The 27,232-nt window shown below is 27.1% G+C and overlaps 3 protein-coding genes across 3 annotated transcripts in view; 2 read left to right on the top strand and 1 right to left on the bottom strand.

The window, feature by feature from the left end:
• Window positions 1-27,232, top strand: part of LOC113371967 (Y+L amino acid transporter 2-like) — an 83,123-nt gene that overhangs the window by 8,196 nt on the left and 47,695 nt on the right. The window lies entirely within an intron of this gene.
• Window positions 8,205-8,588, bottom strand: LOC113379476 (serine/threonine-protein kinase fray2-like). Its single transcript, XM_026619539.1, has one exon. The coding sequence runs from the start codon at window positions 8,586-8,588 to the stop codon at window positions 8,205-8,207; it is 384 nt and encodes a 127-aa protein (XP_026475324.1).
• Window positions 12,670-27,232, top strand: part of LOC113379460 (tyrosine-protein kinase transmembrane receptor Ror-like) — a 45,445-nt gene continuing 30,882 nt past the window's right edge. Inside the window, exon 1 of the mRNA XM_026619538.1 lies at window positions 12,670-12,688. Within this exon, the coding sequence (XP_026475323.1) occupies window positions 12,670-12,688 (19 nt within the window). The remainder of the gene's footprint in view (window positions 12,689-27,232) is intronic.

Raw genomic sequence — 27,232 nt, 5'->3', positions numbered from 1 at the left:
TAATTAAATAATTAGTGTCTTCAAAGGATGATATTAATGAATGAGTTAAAAATTCTTTTGTAAAAAAAAACATCATACCTTATTTATTAATCTATCATCATATTTACTATCATACTTATTAATTTGAGTTTAATACAAAATTCTAACCCATCTGGTAATTATTGACTTTGATTAATTCAATATATACATATAATATATAAAACAAAAAATAACTATAAAATATAATATATGTATATAATATATTTATGACAATTATTACAAATAAGTGAAAGTATTAAATTTTATGAATTCTTCTTTACTAATAAATTTAAAACTTTTATGACTTCTAATAACATTATAGTCTATTACCGTAAAATTAATACAAAGTACAGAAAAACAAATTTGAATACACTTTCTTTGCTAATGAATAATTGGTTTCTTCAAAAATTTGGACTACTACAATTAATAATTATTATAATATGTAATTACAAAAAGTGAACTAAAATGTATTGTATGATATTTCATAACTCAATTTATACAAAAGCATTTAATTTATTCGATTACATAATATGATAAAATGCTAATATTCTTCCACCTGAGGTCTGAGTACCGTTATATATGAACAATTGTATAAAAAGAATTATGTATTTTGGGTATACAGAAGTGAAATATTGATATAAATTGAATAATATCAGTAAAGTTATTGATATAATATATACATGTATATGTATATACGACTTCAAACAAAAATTTAATAATAGGAATCTTATTTAGATTACATCGATCTTACAGAACTACTTATAAACTATGAGTTCAAAATTTTATGATTTATTTTTGAAATTTTATAATTCCAACAAAAAATGTTTAATCACTTCTAAATTGACTTCTGCAATCAAAATAAAAAATTGATATTATATTGATTATAATAAAATTCTAAAATTTTCTAAAAATAATTTTGAGGCAAATTATGACCGAAAATTGTCGATGGTATTTTATATATGTAATTTCCTTCCATTTATCTTATATAACTTCAAATTTAATTATTTCAACGGTATTAATCATTTATACAAATATTGTCTTCATTATTATTCATTCAAAGACAATAATAACTAGTTCATTATTTTTAAATAAAATATTTATACGTACATGAATGCGTTTCGGAAAAACCTTCAACGTATTATTGATACAAAATACTTAGAAATTATAATGATGGCATCAATTTATTTACTTTCATACTTTTGTATTCAAATTTTTGTAACTTCAATTACCAAAATATAATCTATAAAATTTTGTTTAAAGCTGCCAAATAAATTTTAAATCTGTCGTTAAATAAAAAAATTAAAAATTTAAAAAAATACTGTGACTAAATGCGCATGTAAAATAAGTGCTACAATTTTAATTTAGATTGAAAGAAAGTATTTAGTGTTTTTTTTATTCTTTCTTGTTTAAAGAAATATTTATTTTTTGCAGATATTTACAAGATCTGTACTCATGTATCAATTAGTAACATAATTAATTACTCCAAACCAGTTTTTATGATTATTTCTAGATACGTCTTGATATGAATTTAATGCGATGTAAATACATATATCGTTTTAAAATACACGTGGCATTTAGGTTTTTTTGGAATTGAAAAAAATCTTAAACATTTATATTAAATGAATATCCAAAAATCTATTTTACATTGTTTATGTCTTGGTTTATACTGTTTTGGATTAAAATATTAGCATACATTTTATTTCTAAGAATTCTGAATCAAAATGATTTCTACATTCTACATTTTATATATATTTGAATATTTGTATTCTTTCTTATTCATTGGGTATAACTGAAATGTAAATTTAAGTAATACTAATATAATTAACTATAATTTAATTCTTCTATATTTGTTGTAGTCTAAATCAAACATCCATACTTCATTATCAAATCTTCATACAGAAACTAAAAAAATTCTAAATATTTATGTTTTTATTGTTAATTGAATTATTAATTTCACACATCTTAACCCTCCGTCGGTCGGATATTTATTCACCTTCGAACGGTCGGAAAGGTCTGACTGGACCACCATTCATTTTACATGCATTTATATGGGATAAATGAGTTTTTGGTGTCTTATGTATTAACGATTATATAAAAAAATCAAGAAATGTAAAAAAATCTTTTTGTTTAATTTGTCTTTTTTGTTAATTTTTCTGTTTTAAATCAATGAAAAACAATATTTATTCTTTTTCGGCGCCTTTGAAATGAATGTGTGCATTACTCATCCGATTTTCAGTGTTTGCGATTACCAATAAGTTTGGTAGGTTTTCAAGGAACTCTCGTCATGAAATACTAACATTCATGTTAGAACACATAGCAAAAATATAAACAAGGCAGTTTGAAATAGAAAATACCATGAAAAAAGACAAAATACTGGTTTACATATATCAAAAAGCGTATATTTCATACAAATGTTGGGTGGTCTGGACAGACCTTTCCGACCGTTCGAAGTATAAAAAGTTAATATCCTTATAATTATCCTTCTGTACATTTTTCGTCCTGATTTTTTCATTGATCGACAGCTAATGAAATTTTAGGAAAAGTCAAGAAATTTCAAGTCCATAGGATTAGTAGAAGTAATTTTTTTTTTTAATTGAAGTCGAAAAAAGTCTGGCCAGACCACGCCGACCGACGGAGGGTTAATATCTTTTTATACGTAAGAAATTATTATTTTAAAATATTTTATTGTTCAAATATATTACGTAAGGCATAAAGAATCATTTTGATATTTTTATCTTATTATTTTATTATTGTTATATAATAAATATATTCAAATAGTCCAACGCAGTCAGAATATTTTATAGTTCATTTTACGTAATTCATTTATTATTAATGAAGTTTATTAATTAAATTTTACACTATAATATTCAATATATTCTTGCTAAATATTACAAGTACTTACTTAAATATACATACTAAAACAAATATTAACGATTTTAATCAATTATATTGCAAATAATTTCTATATAATAATATCGATTATTTCTGAATGAAATTTAAATTGCAGCAAATAGAACTCTCCGGCTTGTAGAAATTTAATTTCATATTAATTCATATAAAACATAAATCATTTTTTATGTATAAACTTTTTTGTCTTACTCAATTGCATTTTTTTTAATTTAAAGTAAAGATAATAACTAGAAGTAGGTATTACCAGGTTCTACTAATTCTCGTGCTAGATTTACTCAAAACAGTACTAACTTATATTGTTAAAAAATATTAAAATTTAAATATAACAAACTAAATTGAACCTTATTCAATTACCTTTCATTTGCTTCTGCACTTCAAAATCTAACAAAAAAATTAAGTTTATAAAAAAATTGTATTATTTTTTAAATGCATGATAGGCAATTAACATGCGATTTTGTATCCAAAAAATAAAATATATAGACCAAAATTTTTATTAATAGTTCTCTTCGTAAATGTATTTTTTAACATGTAACATTATTGCTTTTGTACCAGTTTGGAGGCTTATTATATTTATTCAAGTATTTTATCTTGGATTTCAGTAATCAGCTGTAATTTTCAAAATTATTCATAGTATTTTACTCTAAGATACCTAATTTCTATAAAAAATGCTATACATTTTTGTAAATTTAATTATTTGTATATCAGTTGGAATCTCGATAATTTTTTATTGGTGACATTGAAATCACAATAATTCATTTTTATATTTTCAATTTCTGCGTTATGAAACTGCATTTGATATTTATTTTCAACATGTTCAGTTCTACTTGAAAATAAAAATATCCAGTTATGTAAATAATGCACTTGCTTTGCAAAAATTTGAATATATTGATCATGATTTATCTAACTGAATCTTTATATGAAGGAGATATGGAGTTTTTTTATATTTTAAATATTTAGAAAAGTTTTATGTAAGTTTAAATTAAATTTCGCTTGATCAATAATAATTAGAGCCTTCATCATTAAAAATAAGTTTCTAATTATTGCAAAGTACTTCCAAAAGTTTCCTCAGATTTTTAAAAGATTATTACGCATCGCCTTGCAAAGTATAATTGTTTCAAAAAATTTAAATTATTAATAACAATTTTAATATTTTTCAATAGATTGAAAAATATAAGTAATTTTATCAAGTGTCCATAACAAATGTATCTATTTTTTAACTTCCCGTAGGGTAAGTTATAGTAATCGCAAAAAAATCGAAAATGAAAATTTTTATATATCTTTACGTTTCAGAGGTTTCTGAACATTTTGGCATACCTTAGAAAAAATGGATGTATGTGTGTGTGTGTGTGTGTGTGTGTGTGTGTGTATGTGTGTGTGTATGTGTGTGTGTATGTGTGTGTGTATGTATGTACGTGTGTGTATGTATGTGCGGATACAAATTTTCGTCGACGATTTCGGGAACACGGATAAACCGATTTGAATAATTCAAAAAACATTCGATTCGTATTGATAAGGAGACGTGCTGATTAGTTTTTGGCGAAGGCAGGTCTAGCCGTTCCAAAGATACGGGGCAAAAAGTGCCGAAAACGGTAACTCAGTTTTTAAGAGAACGGAGCGTCCGATTTGAATAATTCAAAAAACATTTTACTTGTATTGACAAGATGAAGAATTGATTAAATTTTCATGAAGGCAGGTCTAACGGTTTCGGAGATCAAATGAAAAAAGTAAAAAAAAATGCCATTTGGCGGCCAAAATGATCATTAGACATATGCACATCAAATTATCAGATATTTTATAGAGATTTTAACAATAAGTATGAATTTGGTTTACAGTCCTATGGGTTCCGTACCAGTGTTTACGCGTTAGGCGGCGACGTGGCGCTTTACGCTCTTTGATAATTCGTCTTTATGCAGTTAAAGCAGTACGATTGCTTTGAAAAAAAGTTTAGATCTTTCAAAATATGTCACAATAAGGAAAATATTTTTTTTTCAAAAAAAAAAAAATAAAAAAAAATTTTTTTTCGAAAAAAAAATTTTTTTTCAAAAAAAAAGTAATTTTTTGTCCAATTTATAGTTTTTCAAAAATCTTATTTTTTCGAAGTAAAATTTTTTCAAAATTGTTAATCGTTTTTTAAAAAAAAAATAATTTTTGGTACGGGAAGTTCCAGCAATTTGCCTTAAGGCACGATGCCTTAATTGCCTTAAGACAGAATTCCACTTACAGCTAGTTTTCACATCCATTACATAAGTTTAATTATAAATTTAGCAACAGCGTTTTTTACGATTGAATTAATTATGCAATTAAATGCATTTTATATTCTTATTAACGCAATACAAATAATTAAATTCTGATTTGCCGGTTATACAAAGTGTTAATCGACGACAGTCGTTTAAAAAAATGCAAATAGAATGCGCATTTAAAAAAATAAAACACATATGAAGATATTTATATTAGAAATAGACAGAGAGCTGGTGTAAATTTTGTAAACGAAATGTGAACCAAAACTTTTTTTTCAGAACAAAATTTGTACGAATGTTTGTATCGACGAAAATTTGTATCTGCAAACATACACACACACATACATACATAATACATCCATTTTTTCTGAGATATGCCCAAATATTCAGAAACTTTTGTAACGTAAGATATATAAAAAAAATCATTTTTGATTTTTTGAGATTTCTATAATTTACCCTACGGGAAGTTGAAAATAAAATTTATAATTTTTCCAGATTTATAAACTTATAAATCTTTGTAATTAACTTTTTGAAGAAATTTTGGGAACAGCTGTTTTTACTCTCAAAATCTAATTTTATCTTCGTCGATTACCATTTTTGTTGTTTTAAATTTTTTTTGTCAAATTATCTTCGTGTTTGTCGAATTATATATTTTGGTCGAATTTATATCGATTTTTGATATTTGATATATCTTTTTTAGAATTTAAATAATTCTTTGACAAATTGTGATCTATATTTTTTTATTTAAATGTATTTTTTCTAATTGCATATATACATTTGTGGATAGTTGTCGAATTTATTTTTATATTAGTCAATTTATATAATTTGTTTATACATTTGTCGAATTTGTTCTTACACATTTGTCGATTTTTCAAGAATTTGTTTCTATATTCGTAGATATTTATAGAATTATAAATGATTTTTGTTGAATTTATTTTTGCATTTATCGATTTTTTCAAACTAGTTTTTGCATTTTTTTATTTTTGTCGAATTTATTTTTGCATGTGTTAATTTTTGTCGAATTTATTTTTGCATTTGTCAATTTTTGTCGAATTTATTTTTGCATTTGTCGATTTTTGTTGAAATTATTTTTGCATTTGTCAATTTTTGTCGAATTTATTTTTGCGTTTGTCGATTTTTGTCGAATTTATTTTTGCATTTGTCGATTTTTGTTGAATTTAATTCATATTTGTTGAATTTTCTGCATATTTGTCGACGTTTGAAGAAATTTCATTACTATATTTAACCAAGAATTATTTCAATCTTTGTCGACGAAAAAAATGTACTTTTGTCAAAAATAAAATTTCGATTTTATTTAGTACAATAATAACATAAAATTTTACCTTCTAAAAAAATTACATATTGTTTCAGAAAATGTGAATTTTAACAAAAACACATTATTAAAATAATTGTTGTGGCAGATAAAAAGTATCGATAAGTAGGATAATGATAGTAATTAGTAAAACACAAGTTTATTCAGTAATTTTCAGAAATCTTTTACTTTCAAAAACAACTAATATTCTAAATCGCTCAAGTCGTTTTTGAGTAAACGTCGATTTACGGAAAAAAATCTGTTCACATACACACACATACTTTTTCCAAATTTGGTATCATTCGATTCAGAATGGCTTGAAACGTCAAGAAAACATAAAATTAGCAAATCGGATTTTTTGATGAAAACATTAACTTCTCCTTCGGGAAGTTAATAAGATAAAAATATCAAAATGATTCTTTGTGCTTTTACATAATATATTTGAAAAATGAAATATTTTGAATTATCAATTTCTTATGTATTAATTATAACATATCTGAAATTACTAAAATTTGAAGCAAAAACCAATTTTTTAGATCATTATTCAGAAATTTAAACAGTAAATACTTGAATGATTGTCACAATTTTGAATTGTATTTAAATATATTGATAACCATTCAAAATTCTCAGTGAATTACTAAATCTACTATAAATAGATATTTCAATATCTATTAGAAATTGACAAATTATCACTAAATCTGTCTCCTTGTCCATTTATCCATCCAGGATGCATTTTATTCCTGTCCATTTGGCATGGTGAGTGTAGGAAATTGCAATTGAGAATATTCAGTGCAAATTCAGAATCATTTAACAGATTGCATTCATAGGCACAATGACTGTATAATTTAACTGATATATTTATAACAATTTATTTGTTGTTAACGTTTCATAGTAAACACACTACGTAGTCACTACTGGGCAATCAACACTGATGTTTACATTATATGTGACAACTGCAATTAAGTATTTTATATATTTATCTGCAAAATTATATTTATGAATTGGAAATTATTGATATTGGAATGGATTCATGATTTATCGTGGATTTTTTGTGACAATGTTGTGAAAAAACGTAGATACATGATTGGGGATATTTATAGAATGCAAGCATAAGTTTAATGTATATAATATTATATTTAATGATTGAGTTACAATAAGCCATTGATTGATTATTTTCAATAATGTTTACGCATAAATTTATGATATAAATTTTATATTACTAGTTTTGTCGAAATTAAAATATTCATTTTACATATAAACTTAACTACTTAGTCGACTTATATCTATTTTTGTCGACTTGTACACAGTTTCGGCGATTTATGTCTGTTTTAGTCGACTTTTATTTATCTTTGTTAACTTATGTCCATCATTGTTGACTTATGTCCATATCTGTCGAACTATAATCATTTTTGTGATCTATTAAATATATATTTAAATTAAAATTTATATTTATATATTGATATAACGTGACTTTAAACTATGCTTTTTTGTAAGTATTTATTTGTGGTTAACTACTTCGTACAATCACTACTTTGTCTATTTGTATTAATCCTTTTCGATTTGTATTTATATTTGCCGAATTGTATTGATTTTTGTCGCAAAGTTTCTTTGTCAAATTGTATTTAACTTTTTTGGATGGACTTAGGTCCATCTCTTTCGACTTAGATCTATCTCTTTCGACTTGGATCCATCTCTTTCGACTAAGATCCATCTCTGTCGACTTGGATTCATCTCTTTCGACTTGGATCTATCTCTTTCGACTTGGATCTATCTCTGTCGACTTGGATCCATCTCTGTCGACTTGGATCCATCTCTGTCGACTTGGATCCATCTCTGTCGACTTGGATCCATCTCTGTCGACTTGGATCCGTCTCTGTCGACTTGGATCCATCTCTGTCGACTTGGATCCATCTCTGTCGACTTGGATCCATCTCTGTCGACTTGGATCCATCTCTGTCGACTTGGATCCATCTCTGTCGACTTGGATCCATCTCTGTCGACTTGGATGCATCTCTGTCGACTTGGATCCATCTCTGTCGACTTGGATCCATCTCTGTCGACTTGGATCCATCTCTGTCGACTTGGATCCATCTCTGTCGACTAAGATCCATCTCTGTCGACTTAGATCGATCTCTGTGTAGTTAAATCTCTGTATGTCGACTTAAATCCATCTCTGTCGACTTAGATCTATCTCTATCTCTATCTCTGTTGACTTAGATTTATCTCTATCTCTATCAATGTTGACTTAGATCTGTCTCTATCTCTATCGACTTGGATCTATCTCTAACTCTGTCGACTTGGATCTATCTCTATCTCTGTCGACTTGTATCCGTCTCTGTCGACTTATATTGATCTTTTTCAATTTATGTTGATCTTTATCGACTTATATTGATTTTTGTCAACTCATGTCTATATATTTGACTTATACAAAATATAAGAAAATATGTTGTAAAAAAAAAAAAATTAAAATATTTTTTATCATCATGAAAAATCAAAATGATTATATACTATGATAAAAACCTTAACACATGCACTGCTACGCACGCATATGTCGCGTGAGACAGCTATCAATATAATTTAGTTTAATTTCTGCTATCAATTTCCTCCTCAAAGTTCCATGACATTCCGAAGACCATATGGTTAAATTTTGCGCAATTCAAACGGTAGCAATTCTCTACGTATAAAACTGCGAAGTCAATTTATATTGAATCGATAGCCAATAATAAATTTTGTCTATTGATATCAATAAAAGGTCTCAGATTATTTTAAATATTGTTTACCATTAATATAATTCACAGTACTCGAGCACTTTAATAAATTGATGGCCGGGCGCTGATAAAAAATGGTAAATTGGGCGTCGAATGTAGTGTATTATGTTTGATTTATAAATTTAATAAAAATTCAATACTGTATCTGAATAGGTCTCCTTTAATATATTCATCACTTATAATAATTTATCGATTAAAAAGTTGATAGATTTTTGTCAATTTCCGCATGGGCGACCTTGTCAGAAATAATCAAGCTGGGTCTATAAAGTCATGATTAAGTTTTCAAATATGGAAATTTATGGTTGTTAGATTATAAATTATTTAAAAATACCTAAATATATAATTTTTTTAAGAACCAAAATTCAGTTTGTGCTAAAATAAAAAATCAAATTAGAATAATACTACTACGTCTGTAGTAACTAGGCTTAGCTATAAGATTGGAAAAAAACTTTGTTACCACAAGTACCGATCAATTAACTATGATTATAGGACGTTAAACAAACAATGAATACATTATAATAATTGATTAATAATCGTTTATTACGAAACTGACTGCGTTGAAAATTTATAAATTAATAAATCTATCGACTCTAAACTGACTCAACATGTGTAGTTAATTTTTATTACCTCATAATTATATGGTGTGGACGTTAGGCGTCGTTTTTACTGGTAAATGGAAGACAAATTATGGAAATTTTATGATAATTTAACGAGATAATGTGGAAAACATAGGTTACTATTTGAGTCTTTATCTGGCATCTGTAAATAGTAAATCAGATGGTGATTGGAATGATAAATGGACTTCTGAAATTCTTCGAGTATACACAGGTGCGCATGTAGAATGCTTGTGTACTTAATTTAGAGGTTTGTTGCTTTAAGGTATTGCTAATTCATAAATTTTTGAACACTAGGTTTTTGAGAACTTTAGATGACTCTGCATCTTTGGTGATCTTAGGTTTTCACCTATCCTGAAAATATGTTTGTTCTGGATGCATGTTTATCCAAGATTTTCAACAATGACAATTTTTTTAAATTCTAAATATCCTCAATTTCAGACTATTCTCAAAATGTGGCTGTCTTTAATTTGTGAGTATCCTTAATCTCTGACTGTTTTCAATCTATATCAGAATTTTCAATCTGTGACTATCGACAGTCTCAGACCATTATTCCGTATCTCAGACCATTATTCTTAATCTCAGTTCATTATTCTCAATCTCAGGCCAGTATTCTCTATCTCAGGGCATTATTCTCAAATTTAGGCCAGTATACTCAATCTCAGGATATAATTCTCTATCTCAGGCCATTATTTTCAATCTCAGGCCATTATTTTCAATCTCAGGCTGCTATTTTCAATCTCCGACTGCTATTTTCAATCTCCGACTGCTATTTTCAATCTCCGACTGCTATTTTCAATCTCCGACTGCTATTTTCAATCTCCGACTGCTATTTTCAATCTCCGACTGCTATTTTCAATCTCCGACTGCTATTTTCAATCTCCGACTGCTATTTTCAATCTCCGACTGCTATTTTCAATCTCCGACTGCTATTTTCAATCTCCGACTGCTATTTTCAATCTCCGACTGCTATTTTCAATCTCCGACTGCTATTTTCAATCTCCGACTGCTATTTTCAATCTCCGACTGCTATTTTCAATCTCCGACTGCTATTTTCAATCTCCGACTGCTATTTTCAATCTCCGACTGCTATTTTCAATCTCCGACTGCTATTTTCAATCTCCGATTGCTATTTTCAATCTCCGACTGCTATTTTCAATCTCCGACTGCTATTTTCAATCTCCGACTGCTATTTTCAATCTCCGACTGCTATTTTCAATCTCCGACTGCTATTTTCAATCTCCGACTGCTATTTTCAATCTCCGACTGCTATTTTCAATCTCCGACTGCTATTTTCAATCTCCGACTGCTATTTTCAATCTCCGACTGCTATTTTCAATCTCCGACTGCTATTTTCAATCTCCGACTGCTATTTTCAATCTCCGACTGCTATTTTCAATCTCCGACTGCTATTTTCAATCTCCGACTGCTATTTTCAATCTCCGACTGCTATTTTCAATCTCCGACTGCTATTTTCAATCTCCGACTGCTATTTTCAATCTCCGACTGCTATTTTCAATCTCCGACTGCTATTTTCAATCTAAGATTGCTATTTTCAATCTCAGACTGATAATCTCAATCTTAGACCAGTCACAATCTCTAACTGTCTTCAATATTTTTCTCTCTCTGGCGGTCCTCAATCTTTCTCTCTCTCTCTTGGAATGTCCTCAATCTTTTTCTCTCTCACTCTCTGACTGTCCTTTTTGTTTTTCTCACCTTCTGACTGTCCTCAATCTATTTTTCTCTCTTTTTGACTGTCCACAATCTTTTACTCACTCTCTGACTGTCCTCAATCTTTCTCTCTCTCTCTCTCTCTCTCTCTGACTGTCTTTTATCTTTCTCTCTCTCTCTTTCTGGCAGTCCTCAATCTTTCTCTTTCTCGAACTGTCCTCGTTCTTTTTCTCTCTCTCTGACTGTCCTCAATCTATTTTTCTCTCTCTCTGACTGTCCACAATCTTTTTCTCTCTCTCTGACTGTCCTCAATCTTTCTCTCTCTCTCTCTGGCAGTCCTCAATCCTTCTCTTTCTCGGACTGTCCTCAATCTTTTTCTCTCTTTCTCTCTCTGACTATCCTGAATCTTTTTCTCTCTTTCTCTCTCTGACTATCCTGAATCTTTTTCCCTTTCTCTCTGACTGTCGTCAATCTTTTTCTTTCTCTCTCTCTCTCTGACTGACCTCAGTCTAAGACTCTCTCTTAGTTCTAGACTATTTTAGATCTTGGTAGTCCTGTATTTTAGTAAATCATATAAGCTTGAACATCTTTACAATCTTGATGACCCTGATTTCAGACTATTCTAAAACTAGGCGATCGTTTTCATAATCCTGATAAACCTTTTACGATCCTGGTATTTTACCATCCTTAACCTCTTGACTGTTTTAGTGCTTAAATTATCGATGCTGATAATCTAAGGATTAGTTCGTCCATGATTTAGATTATATTGTTAATTGGGGCTTAATAGACTGAGGATTTACTGACTTATGTACTTCATGACGTACGTGGTATATAATTCTGTGGGTCAATGATTTAGGTGGTTTGATGATCTCAGAGCTTTACGGCACTATACTATTTTTGTATGTATGGTTGCTAATGTGTTAGAAAACGACTACTTCATTTTGATGATAAATGAAATAAAAAAGCTTTTATTTTTACTTCATATTAATAAAAATGTACTTGCTGAAAGCTATCACATTTTTCCTTTAAATTTACAACTGGCAGTAAATTTTATATAGTTCATCATTGATGATGTTCATAAATATATACAATGCATACATATATATTTTTTAAATATAAATCAGCCTGTTGGTTCTGAAATGGTTTTGGGTAAACCTGGTATGTTTATTACTTTTGCAGTAAATTCTGCAATTTATAGATTATTTCTATCGGCCAATTCAATTTTTTTACTGTTCCCCTATTGAATCCGTACTAGAAAAATATGTGGGTAACACCTCAGAGTTCCAATTTAGACTTCAGGAATTTAAAAAATCATTATTAAACAATGAGAGAGTACAATATCTATATTCATCTCTTATATTATGGTTGTCTGTATATTATTTTAAATTATAAATGAATGTGTGTTGGATACGAATGTTTCAATTTTGAGGTCTCTCGCCACATTCATACGTGTTTCATAGAAAATTGATATTGTCGCGTTGTTTCTTTATTGCTGCAAATTATAGAGAGTCCGTCTGGCTTTGAAATGTGATTATATATCCGTGGTCATGTCCAGGAATGGTTCCCAAGATGTAAATAAATAAATATATATATATATATATATATATATATATATATGATTTATTTTTGAAATAAAAAATAATTTCAATACTTAGAATTCTAAGAGCCAGGATTTGTGTTTCTAAGAAAAGCTGCAGCAACATTTTCTGGGCTTTATTGACCTAACATAAACTAATATTTTTCTCTATATACAAATCTATATACGAAATGATGATGAATAACATTCTATACAAAATTATCTTCAAATTATGAAAATTAAATAAACATTAATTCATTGTCTCATAATTATAATAAATTTTCTTTTCAAATTAAAACTTAGTATGGCGGCGCATGTCTAGGTAAATCAAAGTGGCTTAGATTTTTTTTAAATAATTGCACGAAGCGTTAAAAATGTAAATGTAAAGTATATTAAGTAAAAGTATTAAAAATATATAAATCAAAAATAAAAGTGCACATATGAAGTTAAATTCAAATATTAAATCCGAATTTCAGATAATTGATTTTTGGTTACTATAAAACGGAAAGAAAGAACTATGTTCAGCACTCAAAAGAAAATAGGACAGAAAGTTTTTTTAATATTTAATAAAATATGTTATTACCTAGATAGTTTGAGAATCTTTAATATAAGCAGATATAAGTACAACAACACGAATCATAACGTAGAATTAAAATAATGACATTTTGCATGCTCCATTGCACAACATATTTTTTCTAGCATTGAAACCTAATTAGCATTTGCAATGTACTTGTGAAAAAATGAGAAATAGAAGAAATAGAAATTTAAAATCAATTGAAATAATAAACCATGAAAAGTAATAATTTTTAGGATAAAGTATTTATCCTCAACTAAACAAGTATTAGTTGTGTTTCGCAAATAGTAATTGTTAGTGTTGTCATCACGTTTTAAATTTTTCTGAACGACAATCTTGCAACATTGAATGAATCACACAAACTTATTTTTTTTTTCAATTTTATTTGAATAAATTTATATGTTGAATATTTATATTAAATTTATATTATATTTAATTAAACACAATTAGCCTAATTTAAAACTCCGATACAATTGGTTTACCAAATTTTATGTGTTCATGCTTCAGGAAATTTCTTGTATTTTATTTTCTCCACCCAAGTTGGAATCTTTGGTTATAGATTCAGATGTTTAGATTTTTTAATTATACTTGTAATAACAAATTGCAAAATGTACTCTTGTTTTCTTATAAGATTCCAACCCTGGTTCATTTTTTTCACACAATAGATTTCCTTATTAGCTTTCTTTTTTTATTATTACTCTGTAATTATAGACTCCTTTTTATAAATGAGTGCAATATAGTTTTCTTCTTTTTACATTTTCTATGCAATATTTTTCTTCATTAGCACGTTTACAATTTTCTTTGAAGTTTATGACAACCAATATTTTACCTAAAGTCGTAAAAAATTTTTAAAATTATACAAACAATTTAAAACTATAAAAATCTTTACTAATTATTTAATTTGACCATTTATTTCGATATGAAGTCATTACTTTAAAAATATGTGTCTTCACGAATAGTTCAACACAGGTTCAAACTTTTCTTTTACCAATATATGAGACCGTCCCAGTTTTCTTTTCTTCTATCGAACTCGTCCATTTTTTTTTATTTCTATGTAGTTTAGGAATATTGTGTAATGTATAATTTAATTATCGCGTTTCTATATCATTATTTTATGATATTGAAAAGTCAATTAAACTGGAAAAGCACTCAGAATTCCATTAAGTTCGAACATTCTATTCATTCTTATTCTACACGCGCCGCCTACGACGAACGTCATTCCTCTACGTCTCTACGTCTTATTGATATTATATATATGTATATATATATATATATATATATATATGTGATATTCTTGTCATGGTGTTAGTGGCAATATTCCTCCCAAACGGTTTAACCAATTGAAATTTTATATACCATTCAGTATGACTTTCGGACATTTAGTATGAAAATCGGACGACATCTATTTTTCATAAGCCTAAGTTTGGCCATCCTTGAGATTTTTTCACCATTTTATTTTATTTCATTTTTCTTATAATTTGCAATTAAGACACATACCTAAATTTTTACTCTCATTACCATAAATCAAAATTTCGTAATATTTATGTTGATAAGCAAACAATTTTTCATCCTCTTTTACTCAGTGAATGTTTTCACTGGAGTTCATTTCAGATTTCCTTAAGCTTAAGAATAGAGTTTTGAAAATCTCACTCAGTTCGGCGTTCAGATATCAACTAAGTAAAAAAAATATAAATCAAAACCTTGAGTCTCCATAAATTCCAATTTGAATGAAATCAGTTTTATATTAAGCTGGCACTTGCAAGGACTATCAATAGCTCCACGAACAGTTACATATGTGACATGCTTTGCAGTGGGTAAACCATCCATATTATTTTGTTAGCTATATATATATATATATATATATATATATATATAGCTAACTATATAGTTATATATATATATATATATATATCAGTTAAATATGTCAACATAACTTCTCATTAATAAGATTCACAATATGCCACCCAGTAAAAGTTTCGATATAATTTCAAGATTCCGTCTTTTTAAGTCGGACATAAAAACGAGTGCTACATGAGACCTACTTTATTCTATTAATATATATGTATATATAATACCCTACTGAGTAATTTAGCTCACAATAGCAAGTGAAATACAAAGAAGAGATATTCTTATATGAAAAGAATTCCTGTCTGGCATTATAATGAGCACACAATCGCCTTTTATGAAAAGTATCATAAGTTGCGTCTGGAAAATCCATTAGATACTGTGGAATATTCAAAAGATATTTATGAACGTGTGAAAAGTGGTCTAAAATTTATAGGAACAGTAAATAAAAATGTATGTTTGTACGTTTTGATGCTTAATATGTTTCATCATTTTACTTCGATATAAGAAAACACACGCAGAAATGAACAACTGACATAAAAAAAGGATACTCGGTTCTTATGTACACTTTGTTAAATAGATATAAATAAGAATAATATGAAAAACTTATATATTGAATTTGTATATATAACATTACTAGCAAACCCGACGAACTCCGTTTCGCCACCAAATGGTTTCGTGAGAAAGATGAAGAAATTTTTTGTTTGTTTTATATTTTAAAAAGAACAATTTGATTTTATTATACAACAGTAACGAATTTATTTTGATTACAAAAATGAAGTGTTTTTTAGTTGAACTTCTCTAAGTAAATGAAAGTGAATCCGCAAATTATCCGTTTCATAGAAGTGATCTTTGGCAAACCACATTTTTTGTTTTTTGGTCTGACGTTAACACAAACAAAGCGGATGGTTTTCCAACTTGTGAACAGGCAACGTTTGACTGCCCATGTGAAAAACAATGATTTTCTAAATAATCTATTAGAAATTTATCCCGCAAACACTAAGCGATTGGCTTTGCGACTTGTTATTGCAAACGCAAGGCGAACTGGATATTGCAATCGTTTGAAGTCAAACGGAAGACCAGTCAGAATCATTGGTATGTCACCAAACCGCCAGCAATTTTTGATTGAATGGTGAAATTCAGAGCGTGTACATCATTATTCTTTGCGGCAAGAATTGCTCGTTGACTTAACCAAGCATAATTCTGATAATTCTCACTAATGTCATTAATCGAATTTTTAATTACGGTGCGTGAAGTTCCAGCAGCTTGCATTAAGGCATGATGCCATGCACAACTAATTTTCTTAGCTATAAACCTTGCTGAGCCCGAGACCTTTTCAACAAATGCAAAATTGTCGAAATCGGTTCGTGCGTTATTTCGTCAGGAAGGAAAACCCGACTTATTTTTATATATATAGAAGATAATCTATTTGAAATTATTTAAAACAGTTATTGATTATTTTTATTACTCGAATTTTTAATTACGGTGCGTGAAGTTCCAGCAGCTTGCATTAAGGCACGATGCCATGCACAACTAATTTTTTCAGCTATAAACCTTGCTGAGCCCAAGACCTTTTCAACGAATGCAAAATTGTCGAAATCGGTTCGTGCGTTCTGGAGTTTTCTGGAAGGAAAACCCGACTTATTTTTATATATATAGAAGATAGCACTATTATGAGTATGTTTATCTCAATGAAGATTTAGAAACGTCTGTAATATTTAATTTTTTTCTGGTTGCATCAATAAAAACTTCTTGATAAATATATATATATATATATATATATATATATATATATATATATATATAATACATCAGGCTAAAGAAAACTATAAGGTTATCATATTTCTCGTTGCAGATTTTTTCACAGTATTAAATTGCACATATCAATCTTTGTGGGATTGGTTTTTGCAATACATTTTTTGCATTGTTCTGTTCTATTTTTTGTTTTATACAATGCTGATTTGAACAGTGACGTTTTAAAATAATGTTTATAGTAATATTATAAAAATATTAATATTTTCATATAAAACTTAATTTATTTTAATTTTTTTAATCTATGTTATAAAAGTTCGTGAAGACCGTCACCAACGTCAAAGAGCAAAATTATAAAAATTAATTACAACACTTAATAGACAATATTAAACTTCAAAAATAAACAATTATGGCAATATGGCGTATATGTAATTTCAATTGCAACAAAATCAACTAATGAATATAAATTAATATATTTGTTATGTTAGTCACTTTTTTCTAGTAACTTGCATATTTTGTTTTTTCGACGTTTTAGGTCATTCTGAATCGTTTGATAATTGCAAGATTTTTCTGCAAAGTTATTGTCAAAAATTATGAGCCGATATGAACATAAAATAATTTAAAATAAAATTAAAATTAGTTTTTGAAATTAACAGTTTTATACGGAAGTTCATGCGAATTGCCTTAAGACGGAATGCCACTCACTCCTTGTTCTGTTTAAATTTTTTGTGTATATTATATACCTTTGTTGACCTCGATTAAAATTCAGTAGAAAACGCGAAGTTCAACAAAACGCTGGATCATTAGAGCGCATCACAAAAAATATAAAGATATATTACAAAACAATTGTTACTATACAAATAATATATTTTTCCATCAAATTAACACTAGTTAATTAATTTCGTGTTAATTGTATCAAAAACTATCATTTTTACAGCAACTGTTTCAACAAAATTGCCAGATCTTTCCGTAGATCGGTCCTAGAAGTTTTAGCATTGAGAAATTATTCCGTTATCAAGATGAGATATCATTTAGATTAATTCTATGTTTGATATGCTAATTTTATTCTTTGTGACACAAACTATAAATCTATCAAATATATATATATATATATATATATATATATATATATATATATATATATATATATAATTAAAAACAATCTTGTGTCATGATGTTACCAATAGTACCAATACTCCTCCGAAAGGGTTTGACCGATTTTTATGAAATTTTATAATTACGTTTAGTTTAACTGAGAATTGAACTACATTTTTCATATCACTAATTAATAACATACACAGCCCTTGATCTTCCCACAAAAAACCCTTATTTTGCAATAGCTATTTTAGATTGAAGATTATAATTCATTTATACTGAATTAGGGGTTGTCCATTTCTAATACATTTTTTTAAATTACGAGATTAATTTTATTTAACTCTTTACAATATGTAATTAAAACACAGATAACCCTCCATTTTCGCCCTTCTACAATAAACTCGACAAAATTGTAAAAAAACTTCTATAAGTTTTGAGTTTTTTTTTGGTTCTTTGAAAAATGTTACTAAAAATTAAGCCCTGATGCCAAGTTTATTTAAAGTTTTATTTATAAACATCTGTTTCAGATATCAATGTGTGAATATAATGAATAAATATATTTCTAAGGCTTGAATTACGATTTCCAATATCAGAGAAAGAGCACATATCTTTATATATCAAGAATTCAATAAGAGGATTTCAAAGCTAGAAAATCCCACAGTACCAGAATTCAAAGTCAATATTTACATATTTACAAAATAAATTTGTAGTTGCATTCCAAAAATAGTAAAATATATTTCTTTATATAAAATTTCTTGCTGTCGAATTGAAATATCACTGAAAAAAACTTATCTAACATCATCGTGAAAATAGTCAGCAATTTCTAATTTTATGGTAGGTACTTATTGTTGATTTTTTTATATTTGTTAATATTTTTCATATTTTAATTATGACACTTCATTATGTCAATAATTATGAAAAACTATTTGAAAGGTAGAATTTTTAATCAATCTACTTATAGAATGTCTTAAGACAAATGTGCCGTAAGAATTCCGCATGATTAATTTTTATTTCATTGGCGTAACATAAGAAAAAATATAATAAAAAATAATGAACCAAAACCGATACATGAATATTTGGAAAAAATGTAAAGTAAAAAATAGAGTAATTTATAAGAGATTATGAAAAATAAATTAATATAAAATATAAGTAAGTAAATTGTAAGTTAAAATATACATGATATATAATTAAGTAAACAAAAAAAAATAAATATAATCAGGTAACATATATAAAATATTAAAACTCATAAAAAATAGAAAGGAATAAAGAACGGAAAGAATGAAAGAATGAATTGAAGGAAAGAACGGAAAGAAAGAAAGAATGAATTGAAAGAAAGAACGGAAAGAAAGGAAAGAAAGAATGAATGAATTAAGAGAAAGAACGGAAAGAAAGAAAGAACGCAATGAGAGCAAGAAATGATGAATTGAAGAAAATGATTAATTCAAAGAGACAAAGAATTAAAATTAAATTACAAATAATATAAAAATATGAATTGTATATAAACATTGGAAAAAAATGTAACAAAATCTAAAGATTTAAAATTTATTCTACTGAATACTTGTATTTTATCAATAATTATTATTATTACAAAGCTATTTATCAATTTATTAATTTGAATTCATACAGTGAAATTAACTTTCACCTATTTTTGTTGTTTCCAAATATGCATATATTGATATTTGAATTTGTCAAAATACAATTTTTACAATAAATATGATACTAGCAAAATGCAATAACGTTTTCTCATGGGAATATGTTTTTACATTATTACGACACATATGTTTCACTTCAGAGATTATTTTTATAAGATCTACTTGCTTAGCAAAATGGATGTTTTCATTATAAACAGTTTGAAGCCAAATAACAAAATATATTAAATAATATAAAATTAACACATATTGATCATAATAATTCACTCATTGCGTACATCTGCAATTTATAAATAAGCTTTTAAAATTATGTTATACAATTTCTAGGTATTGCGTAATACTTTGTTTTAATGCATCATTTTATCACAATCATTTCATTCTAATTTAGCAAATTTAATTATATTTCTCCAATGACGTCTAAAGTGACAATGCATAGTAATAAAATAAACCAGTAAAATCTACAATTTCTATCAAAGTATAAACTGGTTATATCTATTATTATAAATTAGAAATAATTTTATCCAGAAATATCGACAACATCAATTTAGGTTAATAACTTCAAGCAAATATATGAAATGTATTTCTGAACTTTTGAACCGTGACAATTAATTGTTGAAAGCTCAAGAATGCAATTATGTAATTTAATGAAATTCTTAGTATTTTGTAACAAATCAGCACAATTAGTAGTATAATATTTTAGTAAATCATAATGCCACAAATATAATTTAGTCTGAGGTTTGCATTCTGCCTTGAGGCCAATTATTGGAACTTTTTAAACATCATAAACAATAAAATTTTATAGAAAATTAAAAACATATAAATACAGATTTGCATTCGTTGGATTATGTTGATGTTCTTATATTTCTCCATTATTGATCAAAAACGATCCCAATATATATATCTAATAGTTCTTCTTAGAACCTAAAAACTTTTCCATTACAATTTTTATCAAAATTCCTAATTTTTCATCTACCATCATACCATACATTATCTGACACATATCATGCCGTAAATTTATTGCAAGATTATTTATTTTCATAAAATCATGTGCTCCTGTGCAACAACTAGATAGAGGAATAAAACGACATCAAATTTTACAATATTTACTTTGGAATTATGCCAACTAGGTTTAAGATAATAATTATTTATTATAATTTCAAAACCATAATAAATTATCTTGGTAACTACGTAATATGGAATAAAATTTGTGGAAATTTACTATAGAAAAAATATTAAAAAAACGTTTTATATTATCTCTATTTATACCATATCGTATGGTAAGTACTACTAAAAACTAGTATTAATATTATTTTATAATTTTATTGTTAATAATGGTGTTTCCCGGTTGAACGCACTGCCTTGTGTGGACAGGGTCATGAGTACCAACCCCATTCTGGACAACTTGATATCATGCAGTTTAGCACATGGGGAATATTAAGCAGTAAATGTTCAGGGCAAAATTTCACTTGCACCTAATTTGAAAATATTTTCATATCTAAACAAATGATATATGACTTCTTATGATGCACCTCCCACAAAGAAATAAAGAAGTCCATAAAATGATTATAATTGTCAATTACGATTTCTATAAAACAAAGTTGAGACGGAATTGATAATAAAATATCAATAACAATAAAATTGAATTAAAAAGCCTTGAAATCATCGTAAATCAAAACATATTTACGCAAATGCTGTCACAAAATATCAACAGAAGCATCATTTTAAATAAATATATGAGATTAATTCCTAAGAACAAATTTAAGATAAGTCCAGGAGGTCGATAGGTCGATTTCCGTACCAGAAATAAATATATTTCATTCAACTTTGTACAAATTATTGGTAATAAAAAATAAGAAATATTCAAAGCACTATTATTGCCAAAAAACAGTTAAATCCTCTAATAATATAATTACTTAATGAAATTCATAAAATTTGACTGATGACTGTCCTAGTCAGACCAATTTGTATTTCTGATATATGTATGTTAAATCTTGTGTTAAAATTTGGAATGAACGTAGAAAATCTATAAAATTACGTCTTATTTTCTTCAATAATTTACTGTTATCTTTTACATTAACAAAAAATAAATTGGTACATGACAAAGCCTTTTTTTATCCTCGTGCAAGAAGCATCTCTAATCTTCAATCTATCTGGAACAAATTACTTCTAAATTCGTTCTTTTTTTCTTCAAACAATTTGTACTTGTATTTTTTTATTGTGTTAGTACTACTTGTCTACATTTTTAAGAACAGGTTTTTTATTTAACATCGAGATGGATGTAAATACTTCTACAACAAATTCTTAGGTAATTGTTAATCCTAACATAAACCAATCGTGATAAAAATAAGATTTGAAATAATAGAAAGAAATTTATTTTGTATAGGAAAACATTATGGAAAAGCGAACAAATATTTTCAACAATTACTACATTATATTTTTGATTAATTAATAAACAAAAATAGTTATTAGTTATATAATTAAAATATTTATTAAAAGAAATAATCAAATTTGTAATTTTAGTGAGCTCATTCTTCCACATATTACACTATTAATAACTTATGGTTTATATTAAGTTGAATTTTATAAATTGTGCATAGAATTACAATTTAATTTTAAATTCTCTCTATTTTAAATTTTCAACACCAATTTAGTAAATCGATTTTCAGAATAAAATGTAATTTTCAAACCTGTCATTTACACGATTTCCATCTGAATTTCTATGTGTACTCGACCTACATAATGAAAATGATTAAATAGTCTTTCGCAGAAGTAAATAAATATAAGAAAATTTCCAAGAATTTTATTTGAGCTTTTTTATCAATTAATAAACTATAAGTTTTGCCTTTAAAAATTTTATAAATAAATTGATGAGAAATTTATTTTCTAAATTTTAATTGGAAATTGTACACAACATAAGAGTCAGAGCTTGGATATACTTTAAAATCTTCATAGGCGTTTATCATGATTTTTTCTAGATAAAATGGTTGAAAATTTATTTAAAAAACCTATAAATCTGCTAAATTAATAACAATGAGTACTCATGAGTGTAAATACAGAAAGTTAGTAAATTCTTTTAGTGTCCCTAATTTTTATATATATTTTTGTGTATGAAAAAAATGCAAGAAAATATTGATGCTTTTATTATTTATATTGTCTAGTTTTTCATAAAAAAAATGGACATAAATATTTTTGTCAAAAACATTTCGTTTAGACTTGACGTTAATTTCTTATATTTTTGTCTTAAAACTATAATATTTCTAATAAAAAAATAGTTGGTGAGAAATGGGAATTCATATTCTAATTTAAAAAAAAAAATCATATTATATAACTAATATTAATAATAATAATCACAGAAAGAAATAAAAGAAATAAAAAATAAGTAAATGGATAAAAAATAAAAATAAAATAAAATGATTTGCAAATAAAGAAAAAAAAATAATAATAAAAAAATAAAATAAAAAAAAAATTGATTATGGAAAACATTTATTTTATAAAATCAAAATTATAAGTTTTAGTATGTTTAGATGCATATCTTTTGAAATCTGTTCTGACATTCTGACCTATTACATATGATTTAATATATTTATCAATAATATTTACTAGTTTGCAAAATTTACACAAAATGTAAATAATTTCTATAAATAACTATCTGTAAATACAAAATGTTTATAATAATCGATTATATATAGTTAAACAGTACTATTTTGTTGCTACTTATTTTCAAAATTTTTGTTTACATAAAAGTATAGTAAATATAGTTCTATGAATGATATTATTTTGTGAATATAGAAGATAATATTAAAATATATAATTAATAATAAATATAAATATAAATAATAAATATGGTAATGGTATATATTATTGATATATAGACTCTATAATGTAGAAAACAATTTTCTAATATTTTGTATTAAGGGAAACATTTTTATGACTTTTATATTGCATTTTACATCATCACAAAATAAATCATTGAAAAAGACTTATCTGAAAATACTATTTTACAAAAAATACATTATTTTCTTCAATTTTTTCAGTTCTGTTCACATATAACTTCTTCTATATAAATTTTAAATAATTTTCATTGAGTATATTCATAATATCCTTCTTAATAATTATTTTTTAGTTGACATGACCTACATTCCTAATCCTTTTTTAACAAGATCGAAGGCAAATAGTTTGCAGCATCTTGTTAAGGGAAGATTAAGGTCGAGGGTATTTCTGCAAGTAGATGATTTCAAATAGAAAGTTCCAATTAAATAATAACAATTTTTATAATGCGATTTATTGAACTATTCATTTTATTAAACAGTAGGTATTGATACCATAGATCGTATGTTTTTCATTTATCATCAGTCATCACAAATGCCCTTTATATAATGAATATAAAACATATAACATTTAATCAATCGGTAGAGTTCCGCGATTGTCGTCGGCAATGTTCGCTCAGACATGTGACGCCACATACCCTTCTATGTTTGAGCACTTATTTTGCGCTCGACTAGTAGTCGATGTAGTATAAGGTCTATGATTGATACCCAATATTTTTTGTCAAATATATATTTCTAAGTGAGAAAAAGCTCTCTCGTACTGCTGAGCAAAAATATTTGAGAATCATGTTCGAATTTTATAAATTGAATGTTTGATTTTATTAATAGGGCCCATCGATTCCTTCTCTGAACACGTGGTTTTCGTTTAAAATTTATTATTTATTGATATGACACAAGTATGTGTTATATCAAAATTGTATAAGACCTTCACATATTCGTCAATCTATTCCAATTTATGCAAATCCAAATAGGTTCAAGTTCAGTTCGTCGAACCCAGAAATTTCGGCACTATTTAATTCATTGCCTCTCTGATACGCTTCAAGTACATCGCAATAGAATTTAGGTTTCGGACAATTAAGAAATCGCGTCATAAAAACAAAAACAATAAAAAAATTTAGAAAATTAAAGTCCAATAAATTTTATTCTAGAGCTGTAACCACACGAATGTCTATTATCCCTATTCTGAAGTCTATTTTGTGACTCGTAGTAGTAAGTCATTTTTTGGGAACAAAATAACTTTATTCATGCGCAATTCTAATTTTGCAAAAAATCGTATTTAACAAGTTGCAAAATAGCAACAAAATTTCCTTGGAAAGAACTAGCTTATGTATTAATAAGTTTGGTCATTTTAGCAGTATTTGGCAGCATTCCTAAACAGAATGCTGCTGAATTGCCAGTGTGTTGATTCAGTTATTTGTCAATTAACTGGTTTGATTTACATGTTCTTGGTTTTCCTGGTTGATTATTAAATATGTGATTTGGTTGTCTCTTAAATAATTTTTTCACTTTGTTAGTAAAAAGCCTAATCGATGACCAAATCATTGCATCACAAAATCGACATTTAGCTAATTATTCTTACTTGAATCTGACATAAATCTACTCAAATTTAAATGGATTCTAACTGTTCCAAGTAAATTCTAATCAAGTTCTTGCTCGGATGACAAAAAATGTCAAGCTGAACCTAACTAGATTCTTACAAGATTTTGGCAGGATTCGTTTTTATTTCTAATATATTCCCATTAGATTCTTACCAGAATCTTTTCAGATTTAATCTAGACGCTTATTAAGTCCGTGCTAGTTTCTCATAAAGTTCTTATAAGGTTTATACTAGATTCTCATAAGTCTTTTTAGGTTCAGTCAGATATTTCAATAATTCAGCAGTTTGATATTTTATTAACCAGTCAAAACTACTATAAATCACCAATTTTCACTATGAGTATCGAGAAACTTGTTTGCTGTTTTAGTAAACTGTAGCTTTGGAGGATTTCTAATATGGAAATTTGATGATTAAGCATTTTTGGTAACATGAGACTTGATGTTTCATTAATATGGTAGCTCTATAGTGTATTGATCACCAATTCTATATTTTGATTTTCTCCTGTTTTGTTGCTCGGCCTAATAATTCAAAATTTTGGTGGTTTGGTAGTTCCTAAACTTGCTGATTTGGTAGTTCAGTTAGTAGTTCAGTTATTTGGTAATTTAGCTTTTTGTTGCCTTCATAATTTGGCAATTTGATGGATTTGTAAGTTGGCAGTGTCATGGTGTAAAAGTTTACCATTAGTCACCAGACTTGGAATTTTAGCAATTTGAAAGTTTTGTCATTAACCAGTTTTTTTGGTTGCTCATTTACCAGATGGATTGTTTGGTGATTTAGCATTTTAATGGTATTTCAACTCAACATTTTTGTAGCATAGTAGTTGTCCAATTTGATGGTTAGATATTCCATCAGCTGAGATGCTTGAAAATTTATCAGTTTGATTGTTAGGTATCTAGTCAATCTTTTGACAATTTACCAGCCGTTAATTATTCAATTTGGTGATTTACCAATTTATCAATTAATTAACTAGCTAATTTACCAATTTGATCGTTAATTTGGTATTTTTAAGATTTGATAAATCAGCATTTTGGTCGTACAGTAGTTATTTAGTTTGGTAGTTAGTTAATTGAGCAGCTCAGTTACTTGGTCATTTAGACCTTTCATTGTTCGATTATCCATCAATTTGATGGCTTGACAATTTACCAGTTGAATGGATTGATAATTTATCAGTTGACTGACTTCCTGATTTACCTATTTGATGGTTTGATAACTAAACTAAGCTTGTCAATAATTTGATGATTAGTCAAGTAGATGGTTCAGTAACTAAACTGGTAATAGGGGTGACTTAGTTGAGCAGTTAAGGACTTATTAGGTAAGAGAGGTATGTAGTAACAGGCATTTTTAAATAATATCTTAAAACAATATTAAAATATTTATTTGTCTTGGTCGGACGTGTAAAACTCCTGCATAATATTGTCATAGCTACTGTTCCACAAGCTGACCCAGTATACAAAACTGTGCAGGTGCGTCATTTTTGGAAACTGGTTTGCGTTGCGATGGAGGCCAAGCAACCACTGAGATTTTAGTTCAAATTTTGTCTTAAGTATTACCTGATACCGAGCTGTCATTTTTTTTCTTAAATTTATCGGAATTTGTTTGCAAATAAGGATAGATCTACCAACCATTGCTATAAAAATAGTTAAATTTAAAATACTAAATACTAAATGTTAAACTGTGTAACCAGAAAGGACAACTATTTATTTGTCTTCCTACTATGATAGCCACATTGCTATTCATACATTTTGCCGTACTAAAAATTCGTATTCGTCTACAAGAGTCTCAACAAG

The sequence above is a fragment of the Ctenocephalides felis genome, unplaced genomic scaffold, assembly GCF_003426905.1.
Source record: "Ctenocephalides felis isolate EL2017-DRISC unplaced genomic scaffold, ASM342690v1 CF-g0.4_SCAFFOLD_00845, whole genome shotgun sequence".
NCBI lineage: Eukaryota > Metazoa > Arthropoda > Insecta > Siphonaptera > Pulicidae > Ctenocephalides > Ctenocephalides felis.
The sequence above is the reverse complement of the archived record's forward strand: the minus strand, read 5'-3'. Positions and strand labels throughout refer to the sequence as shown.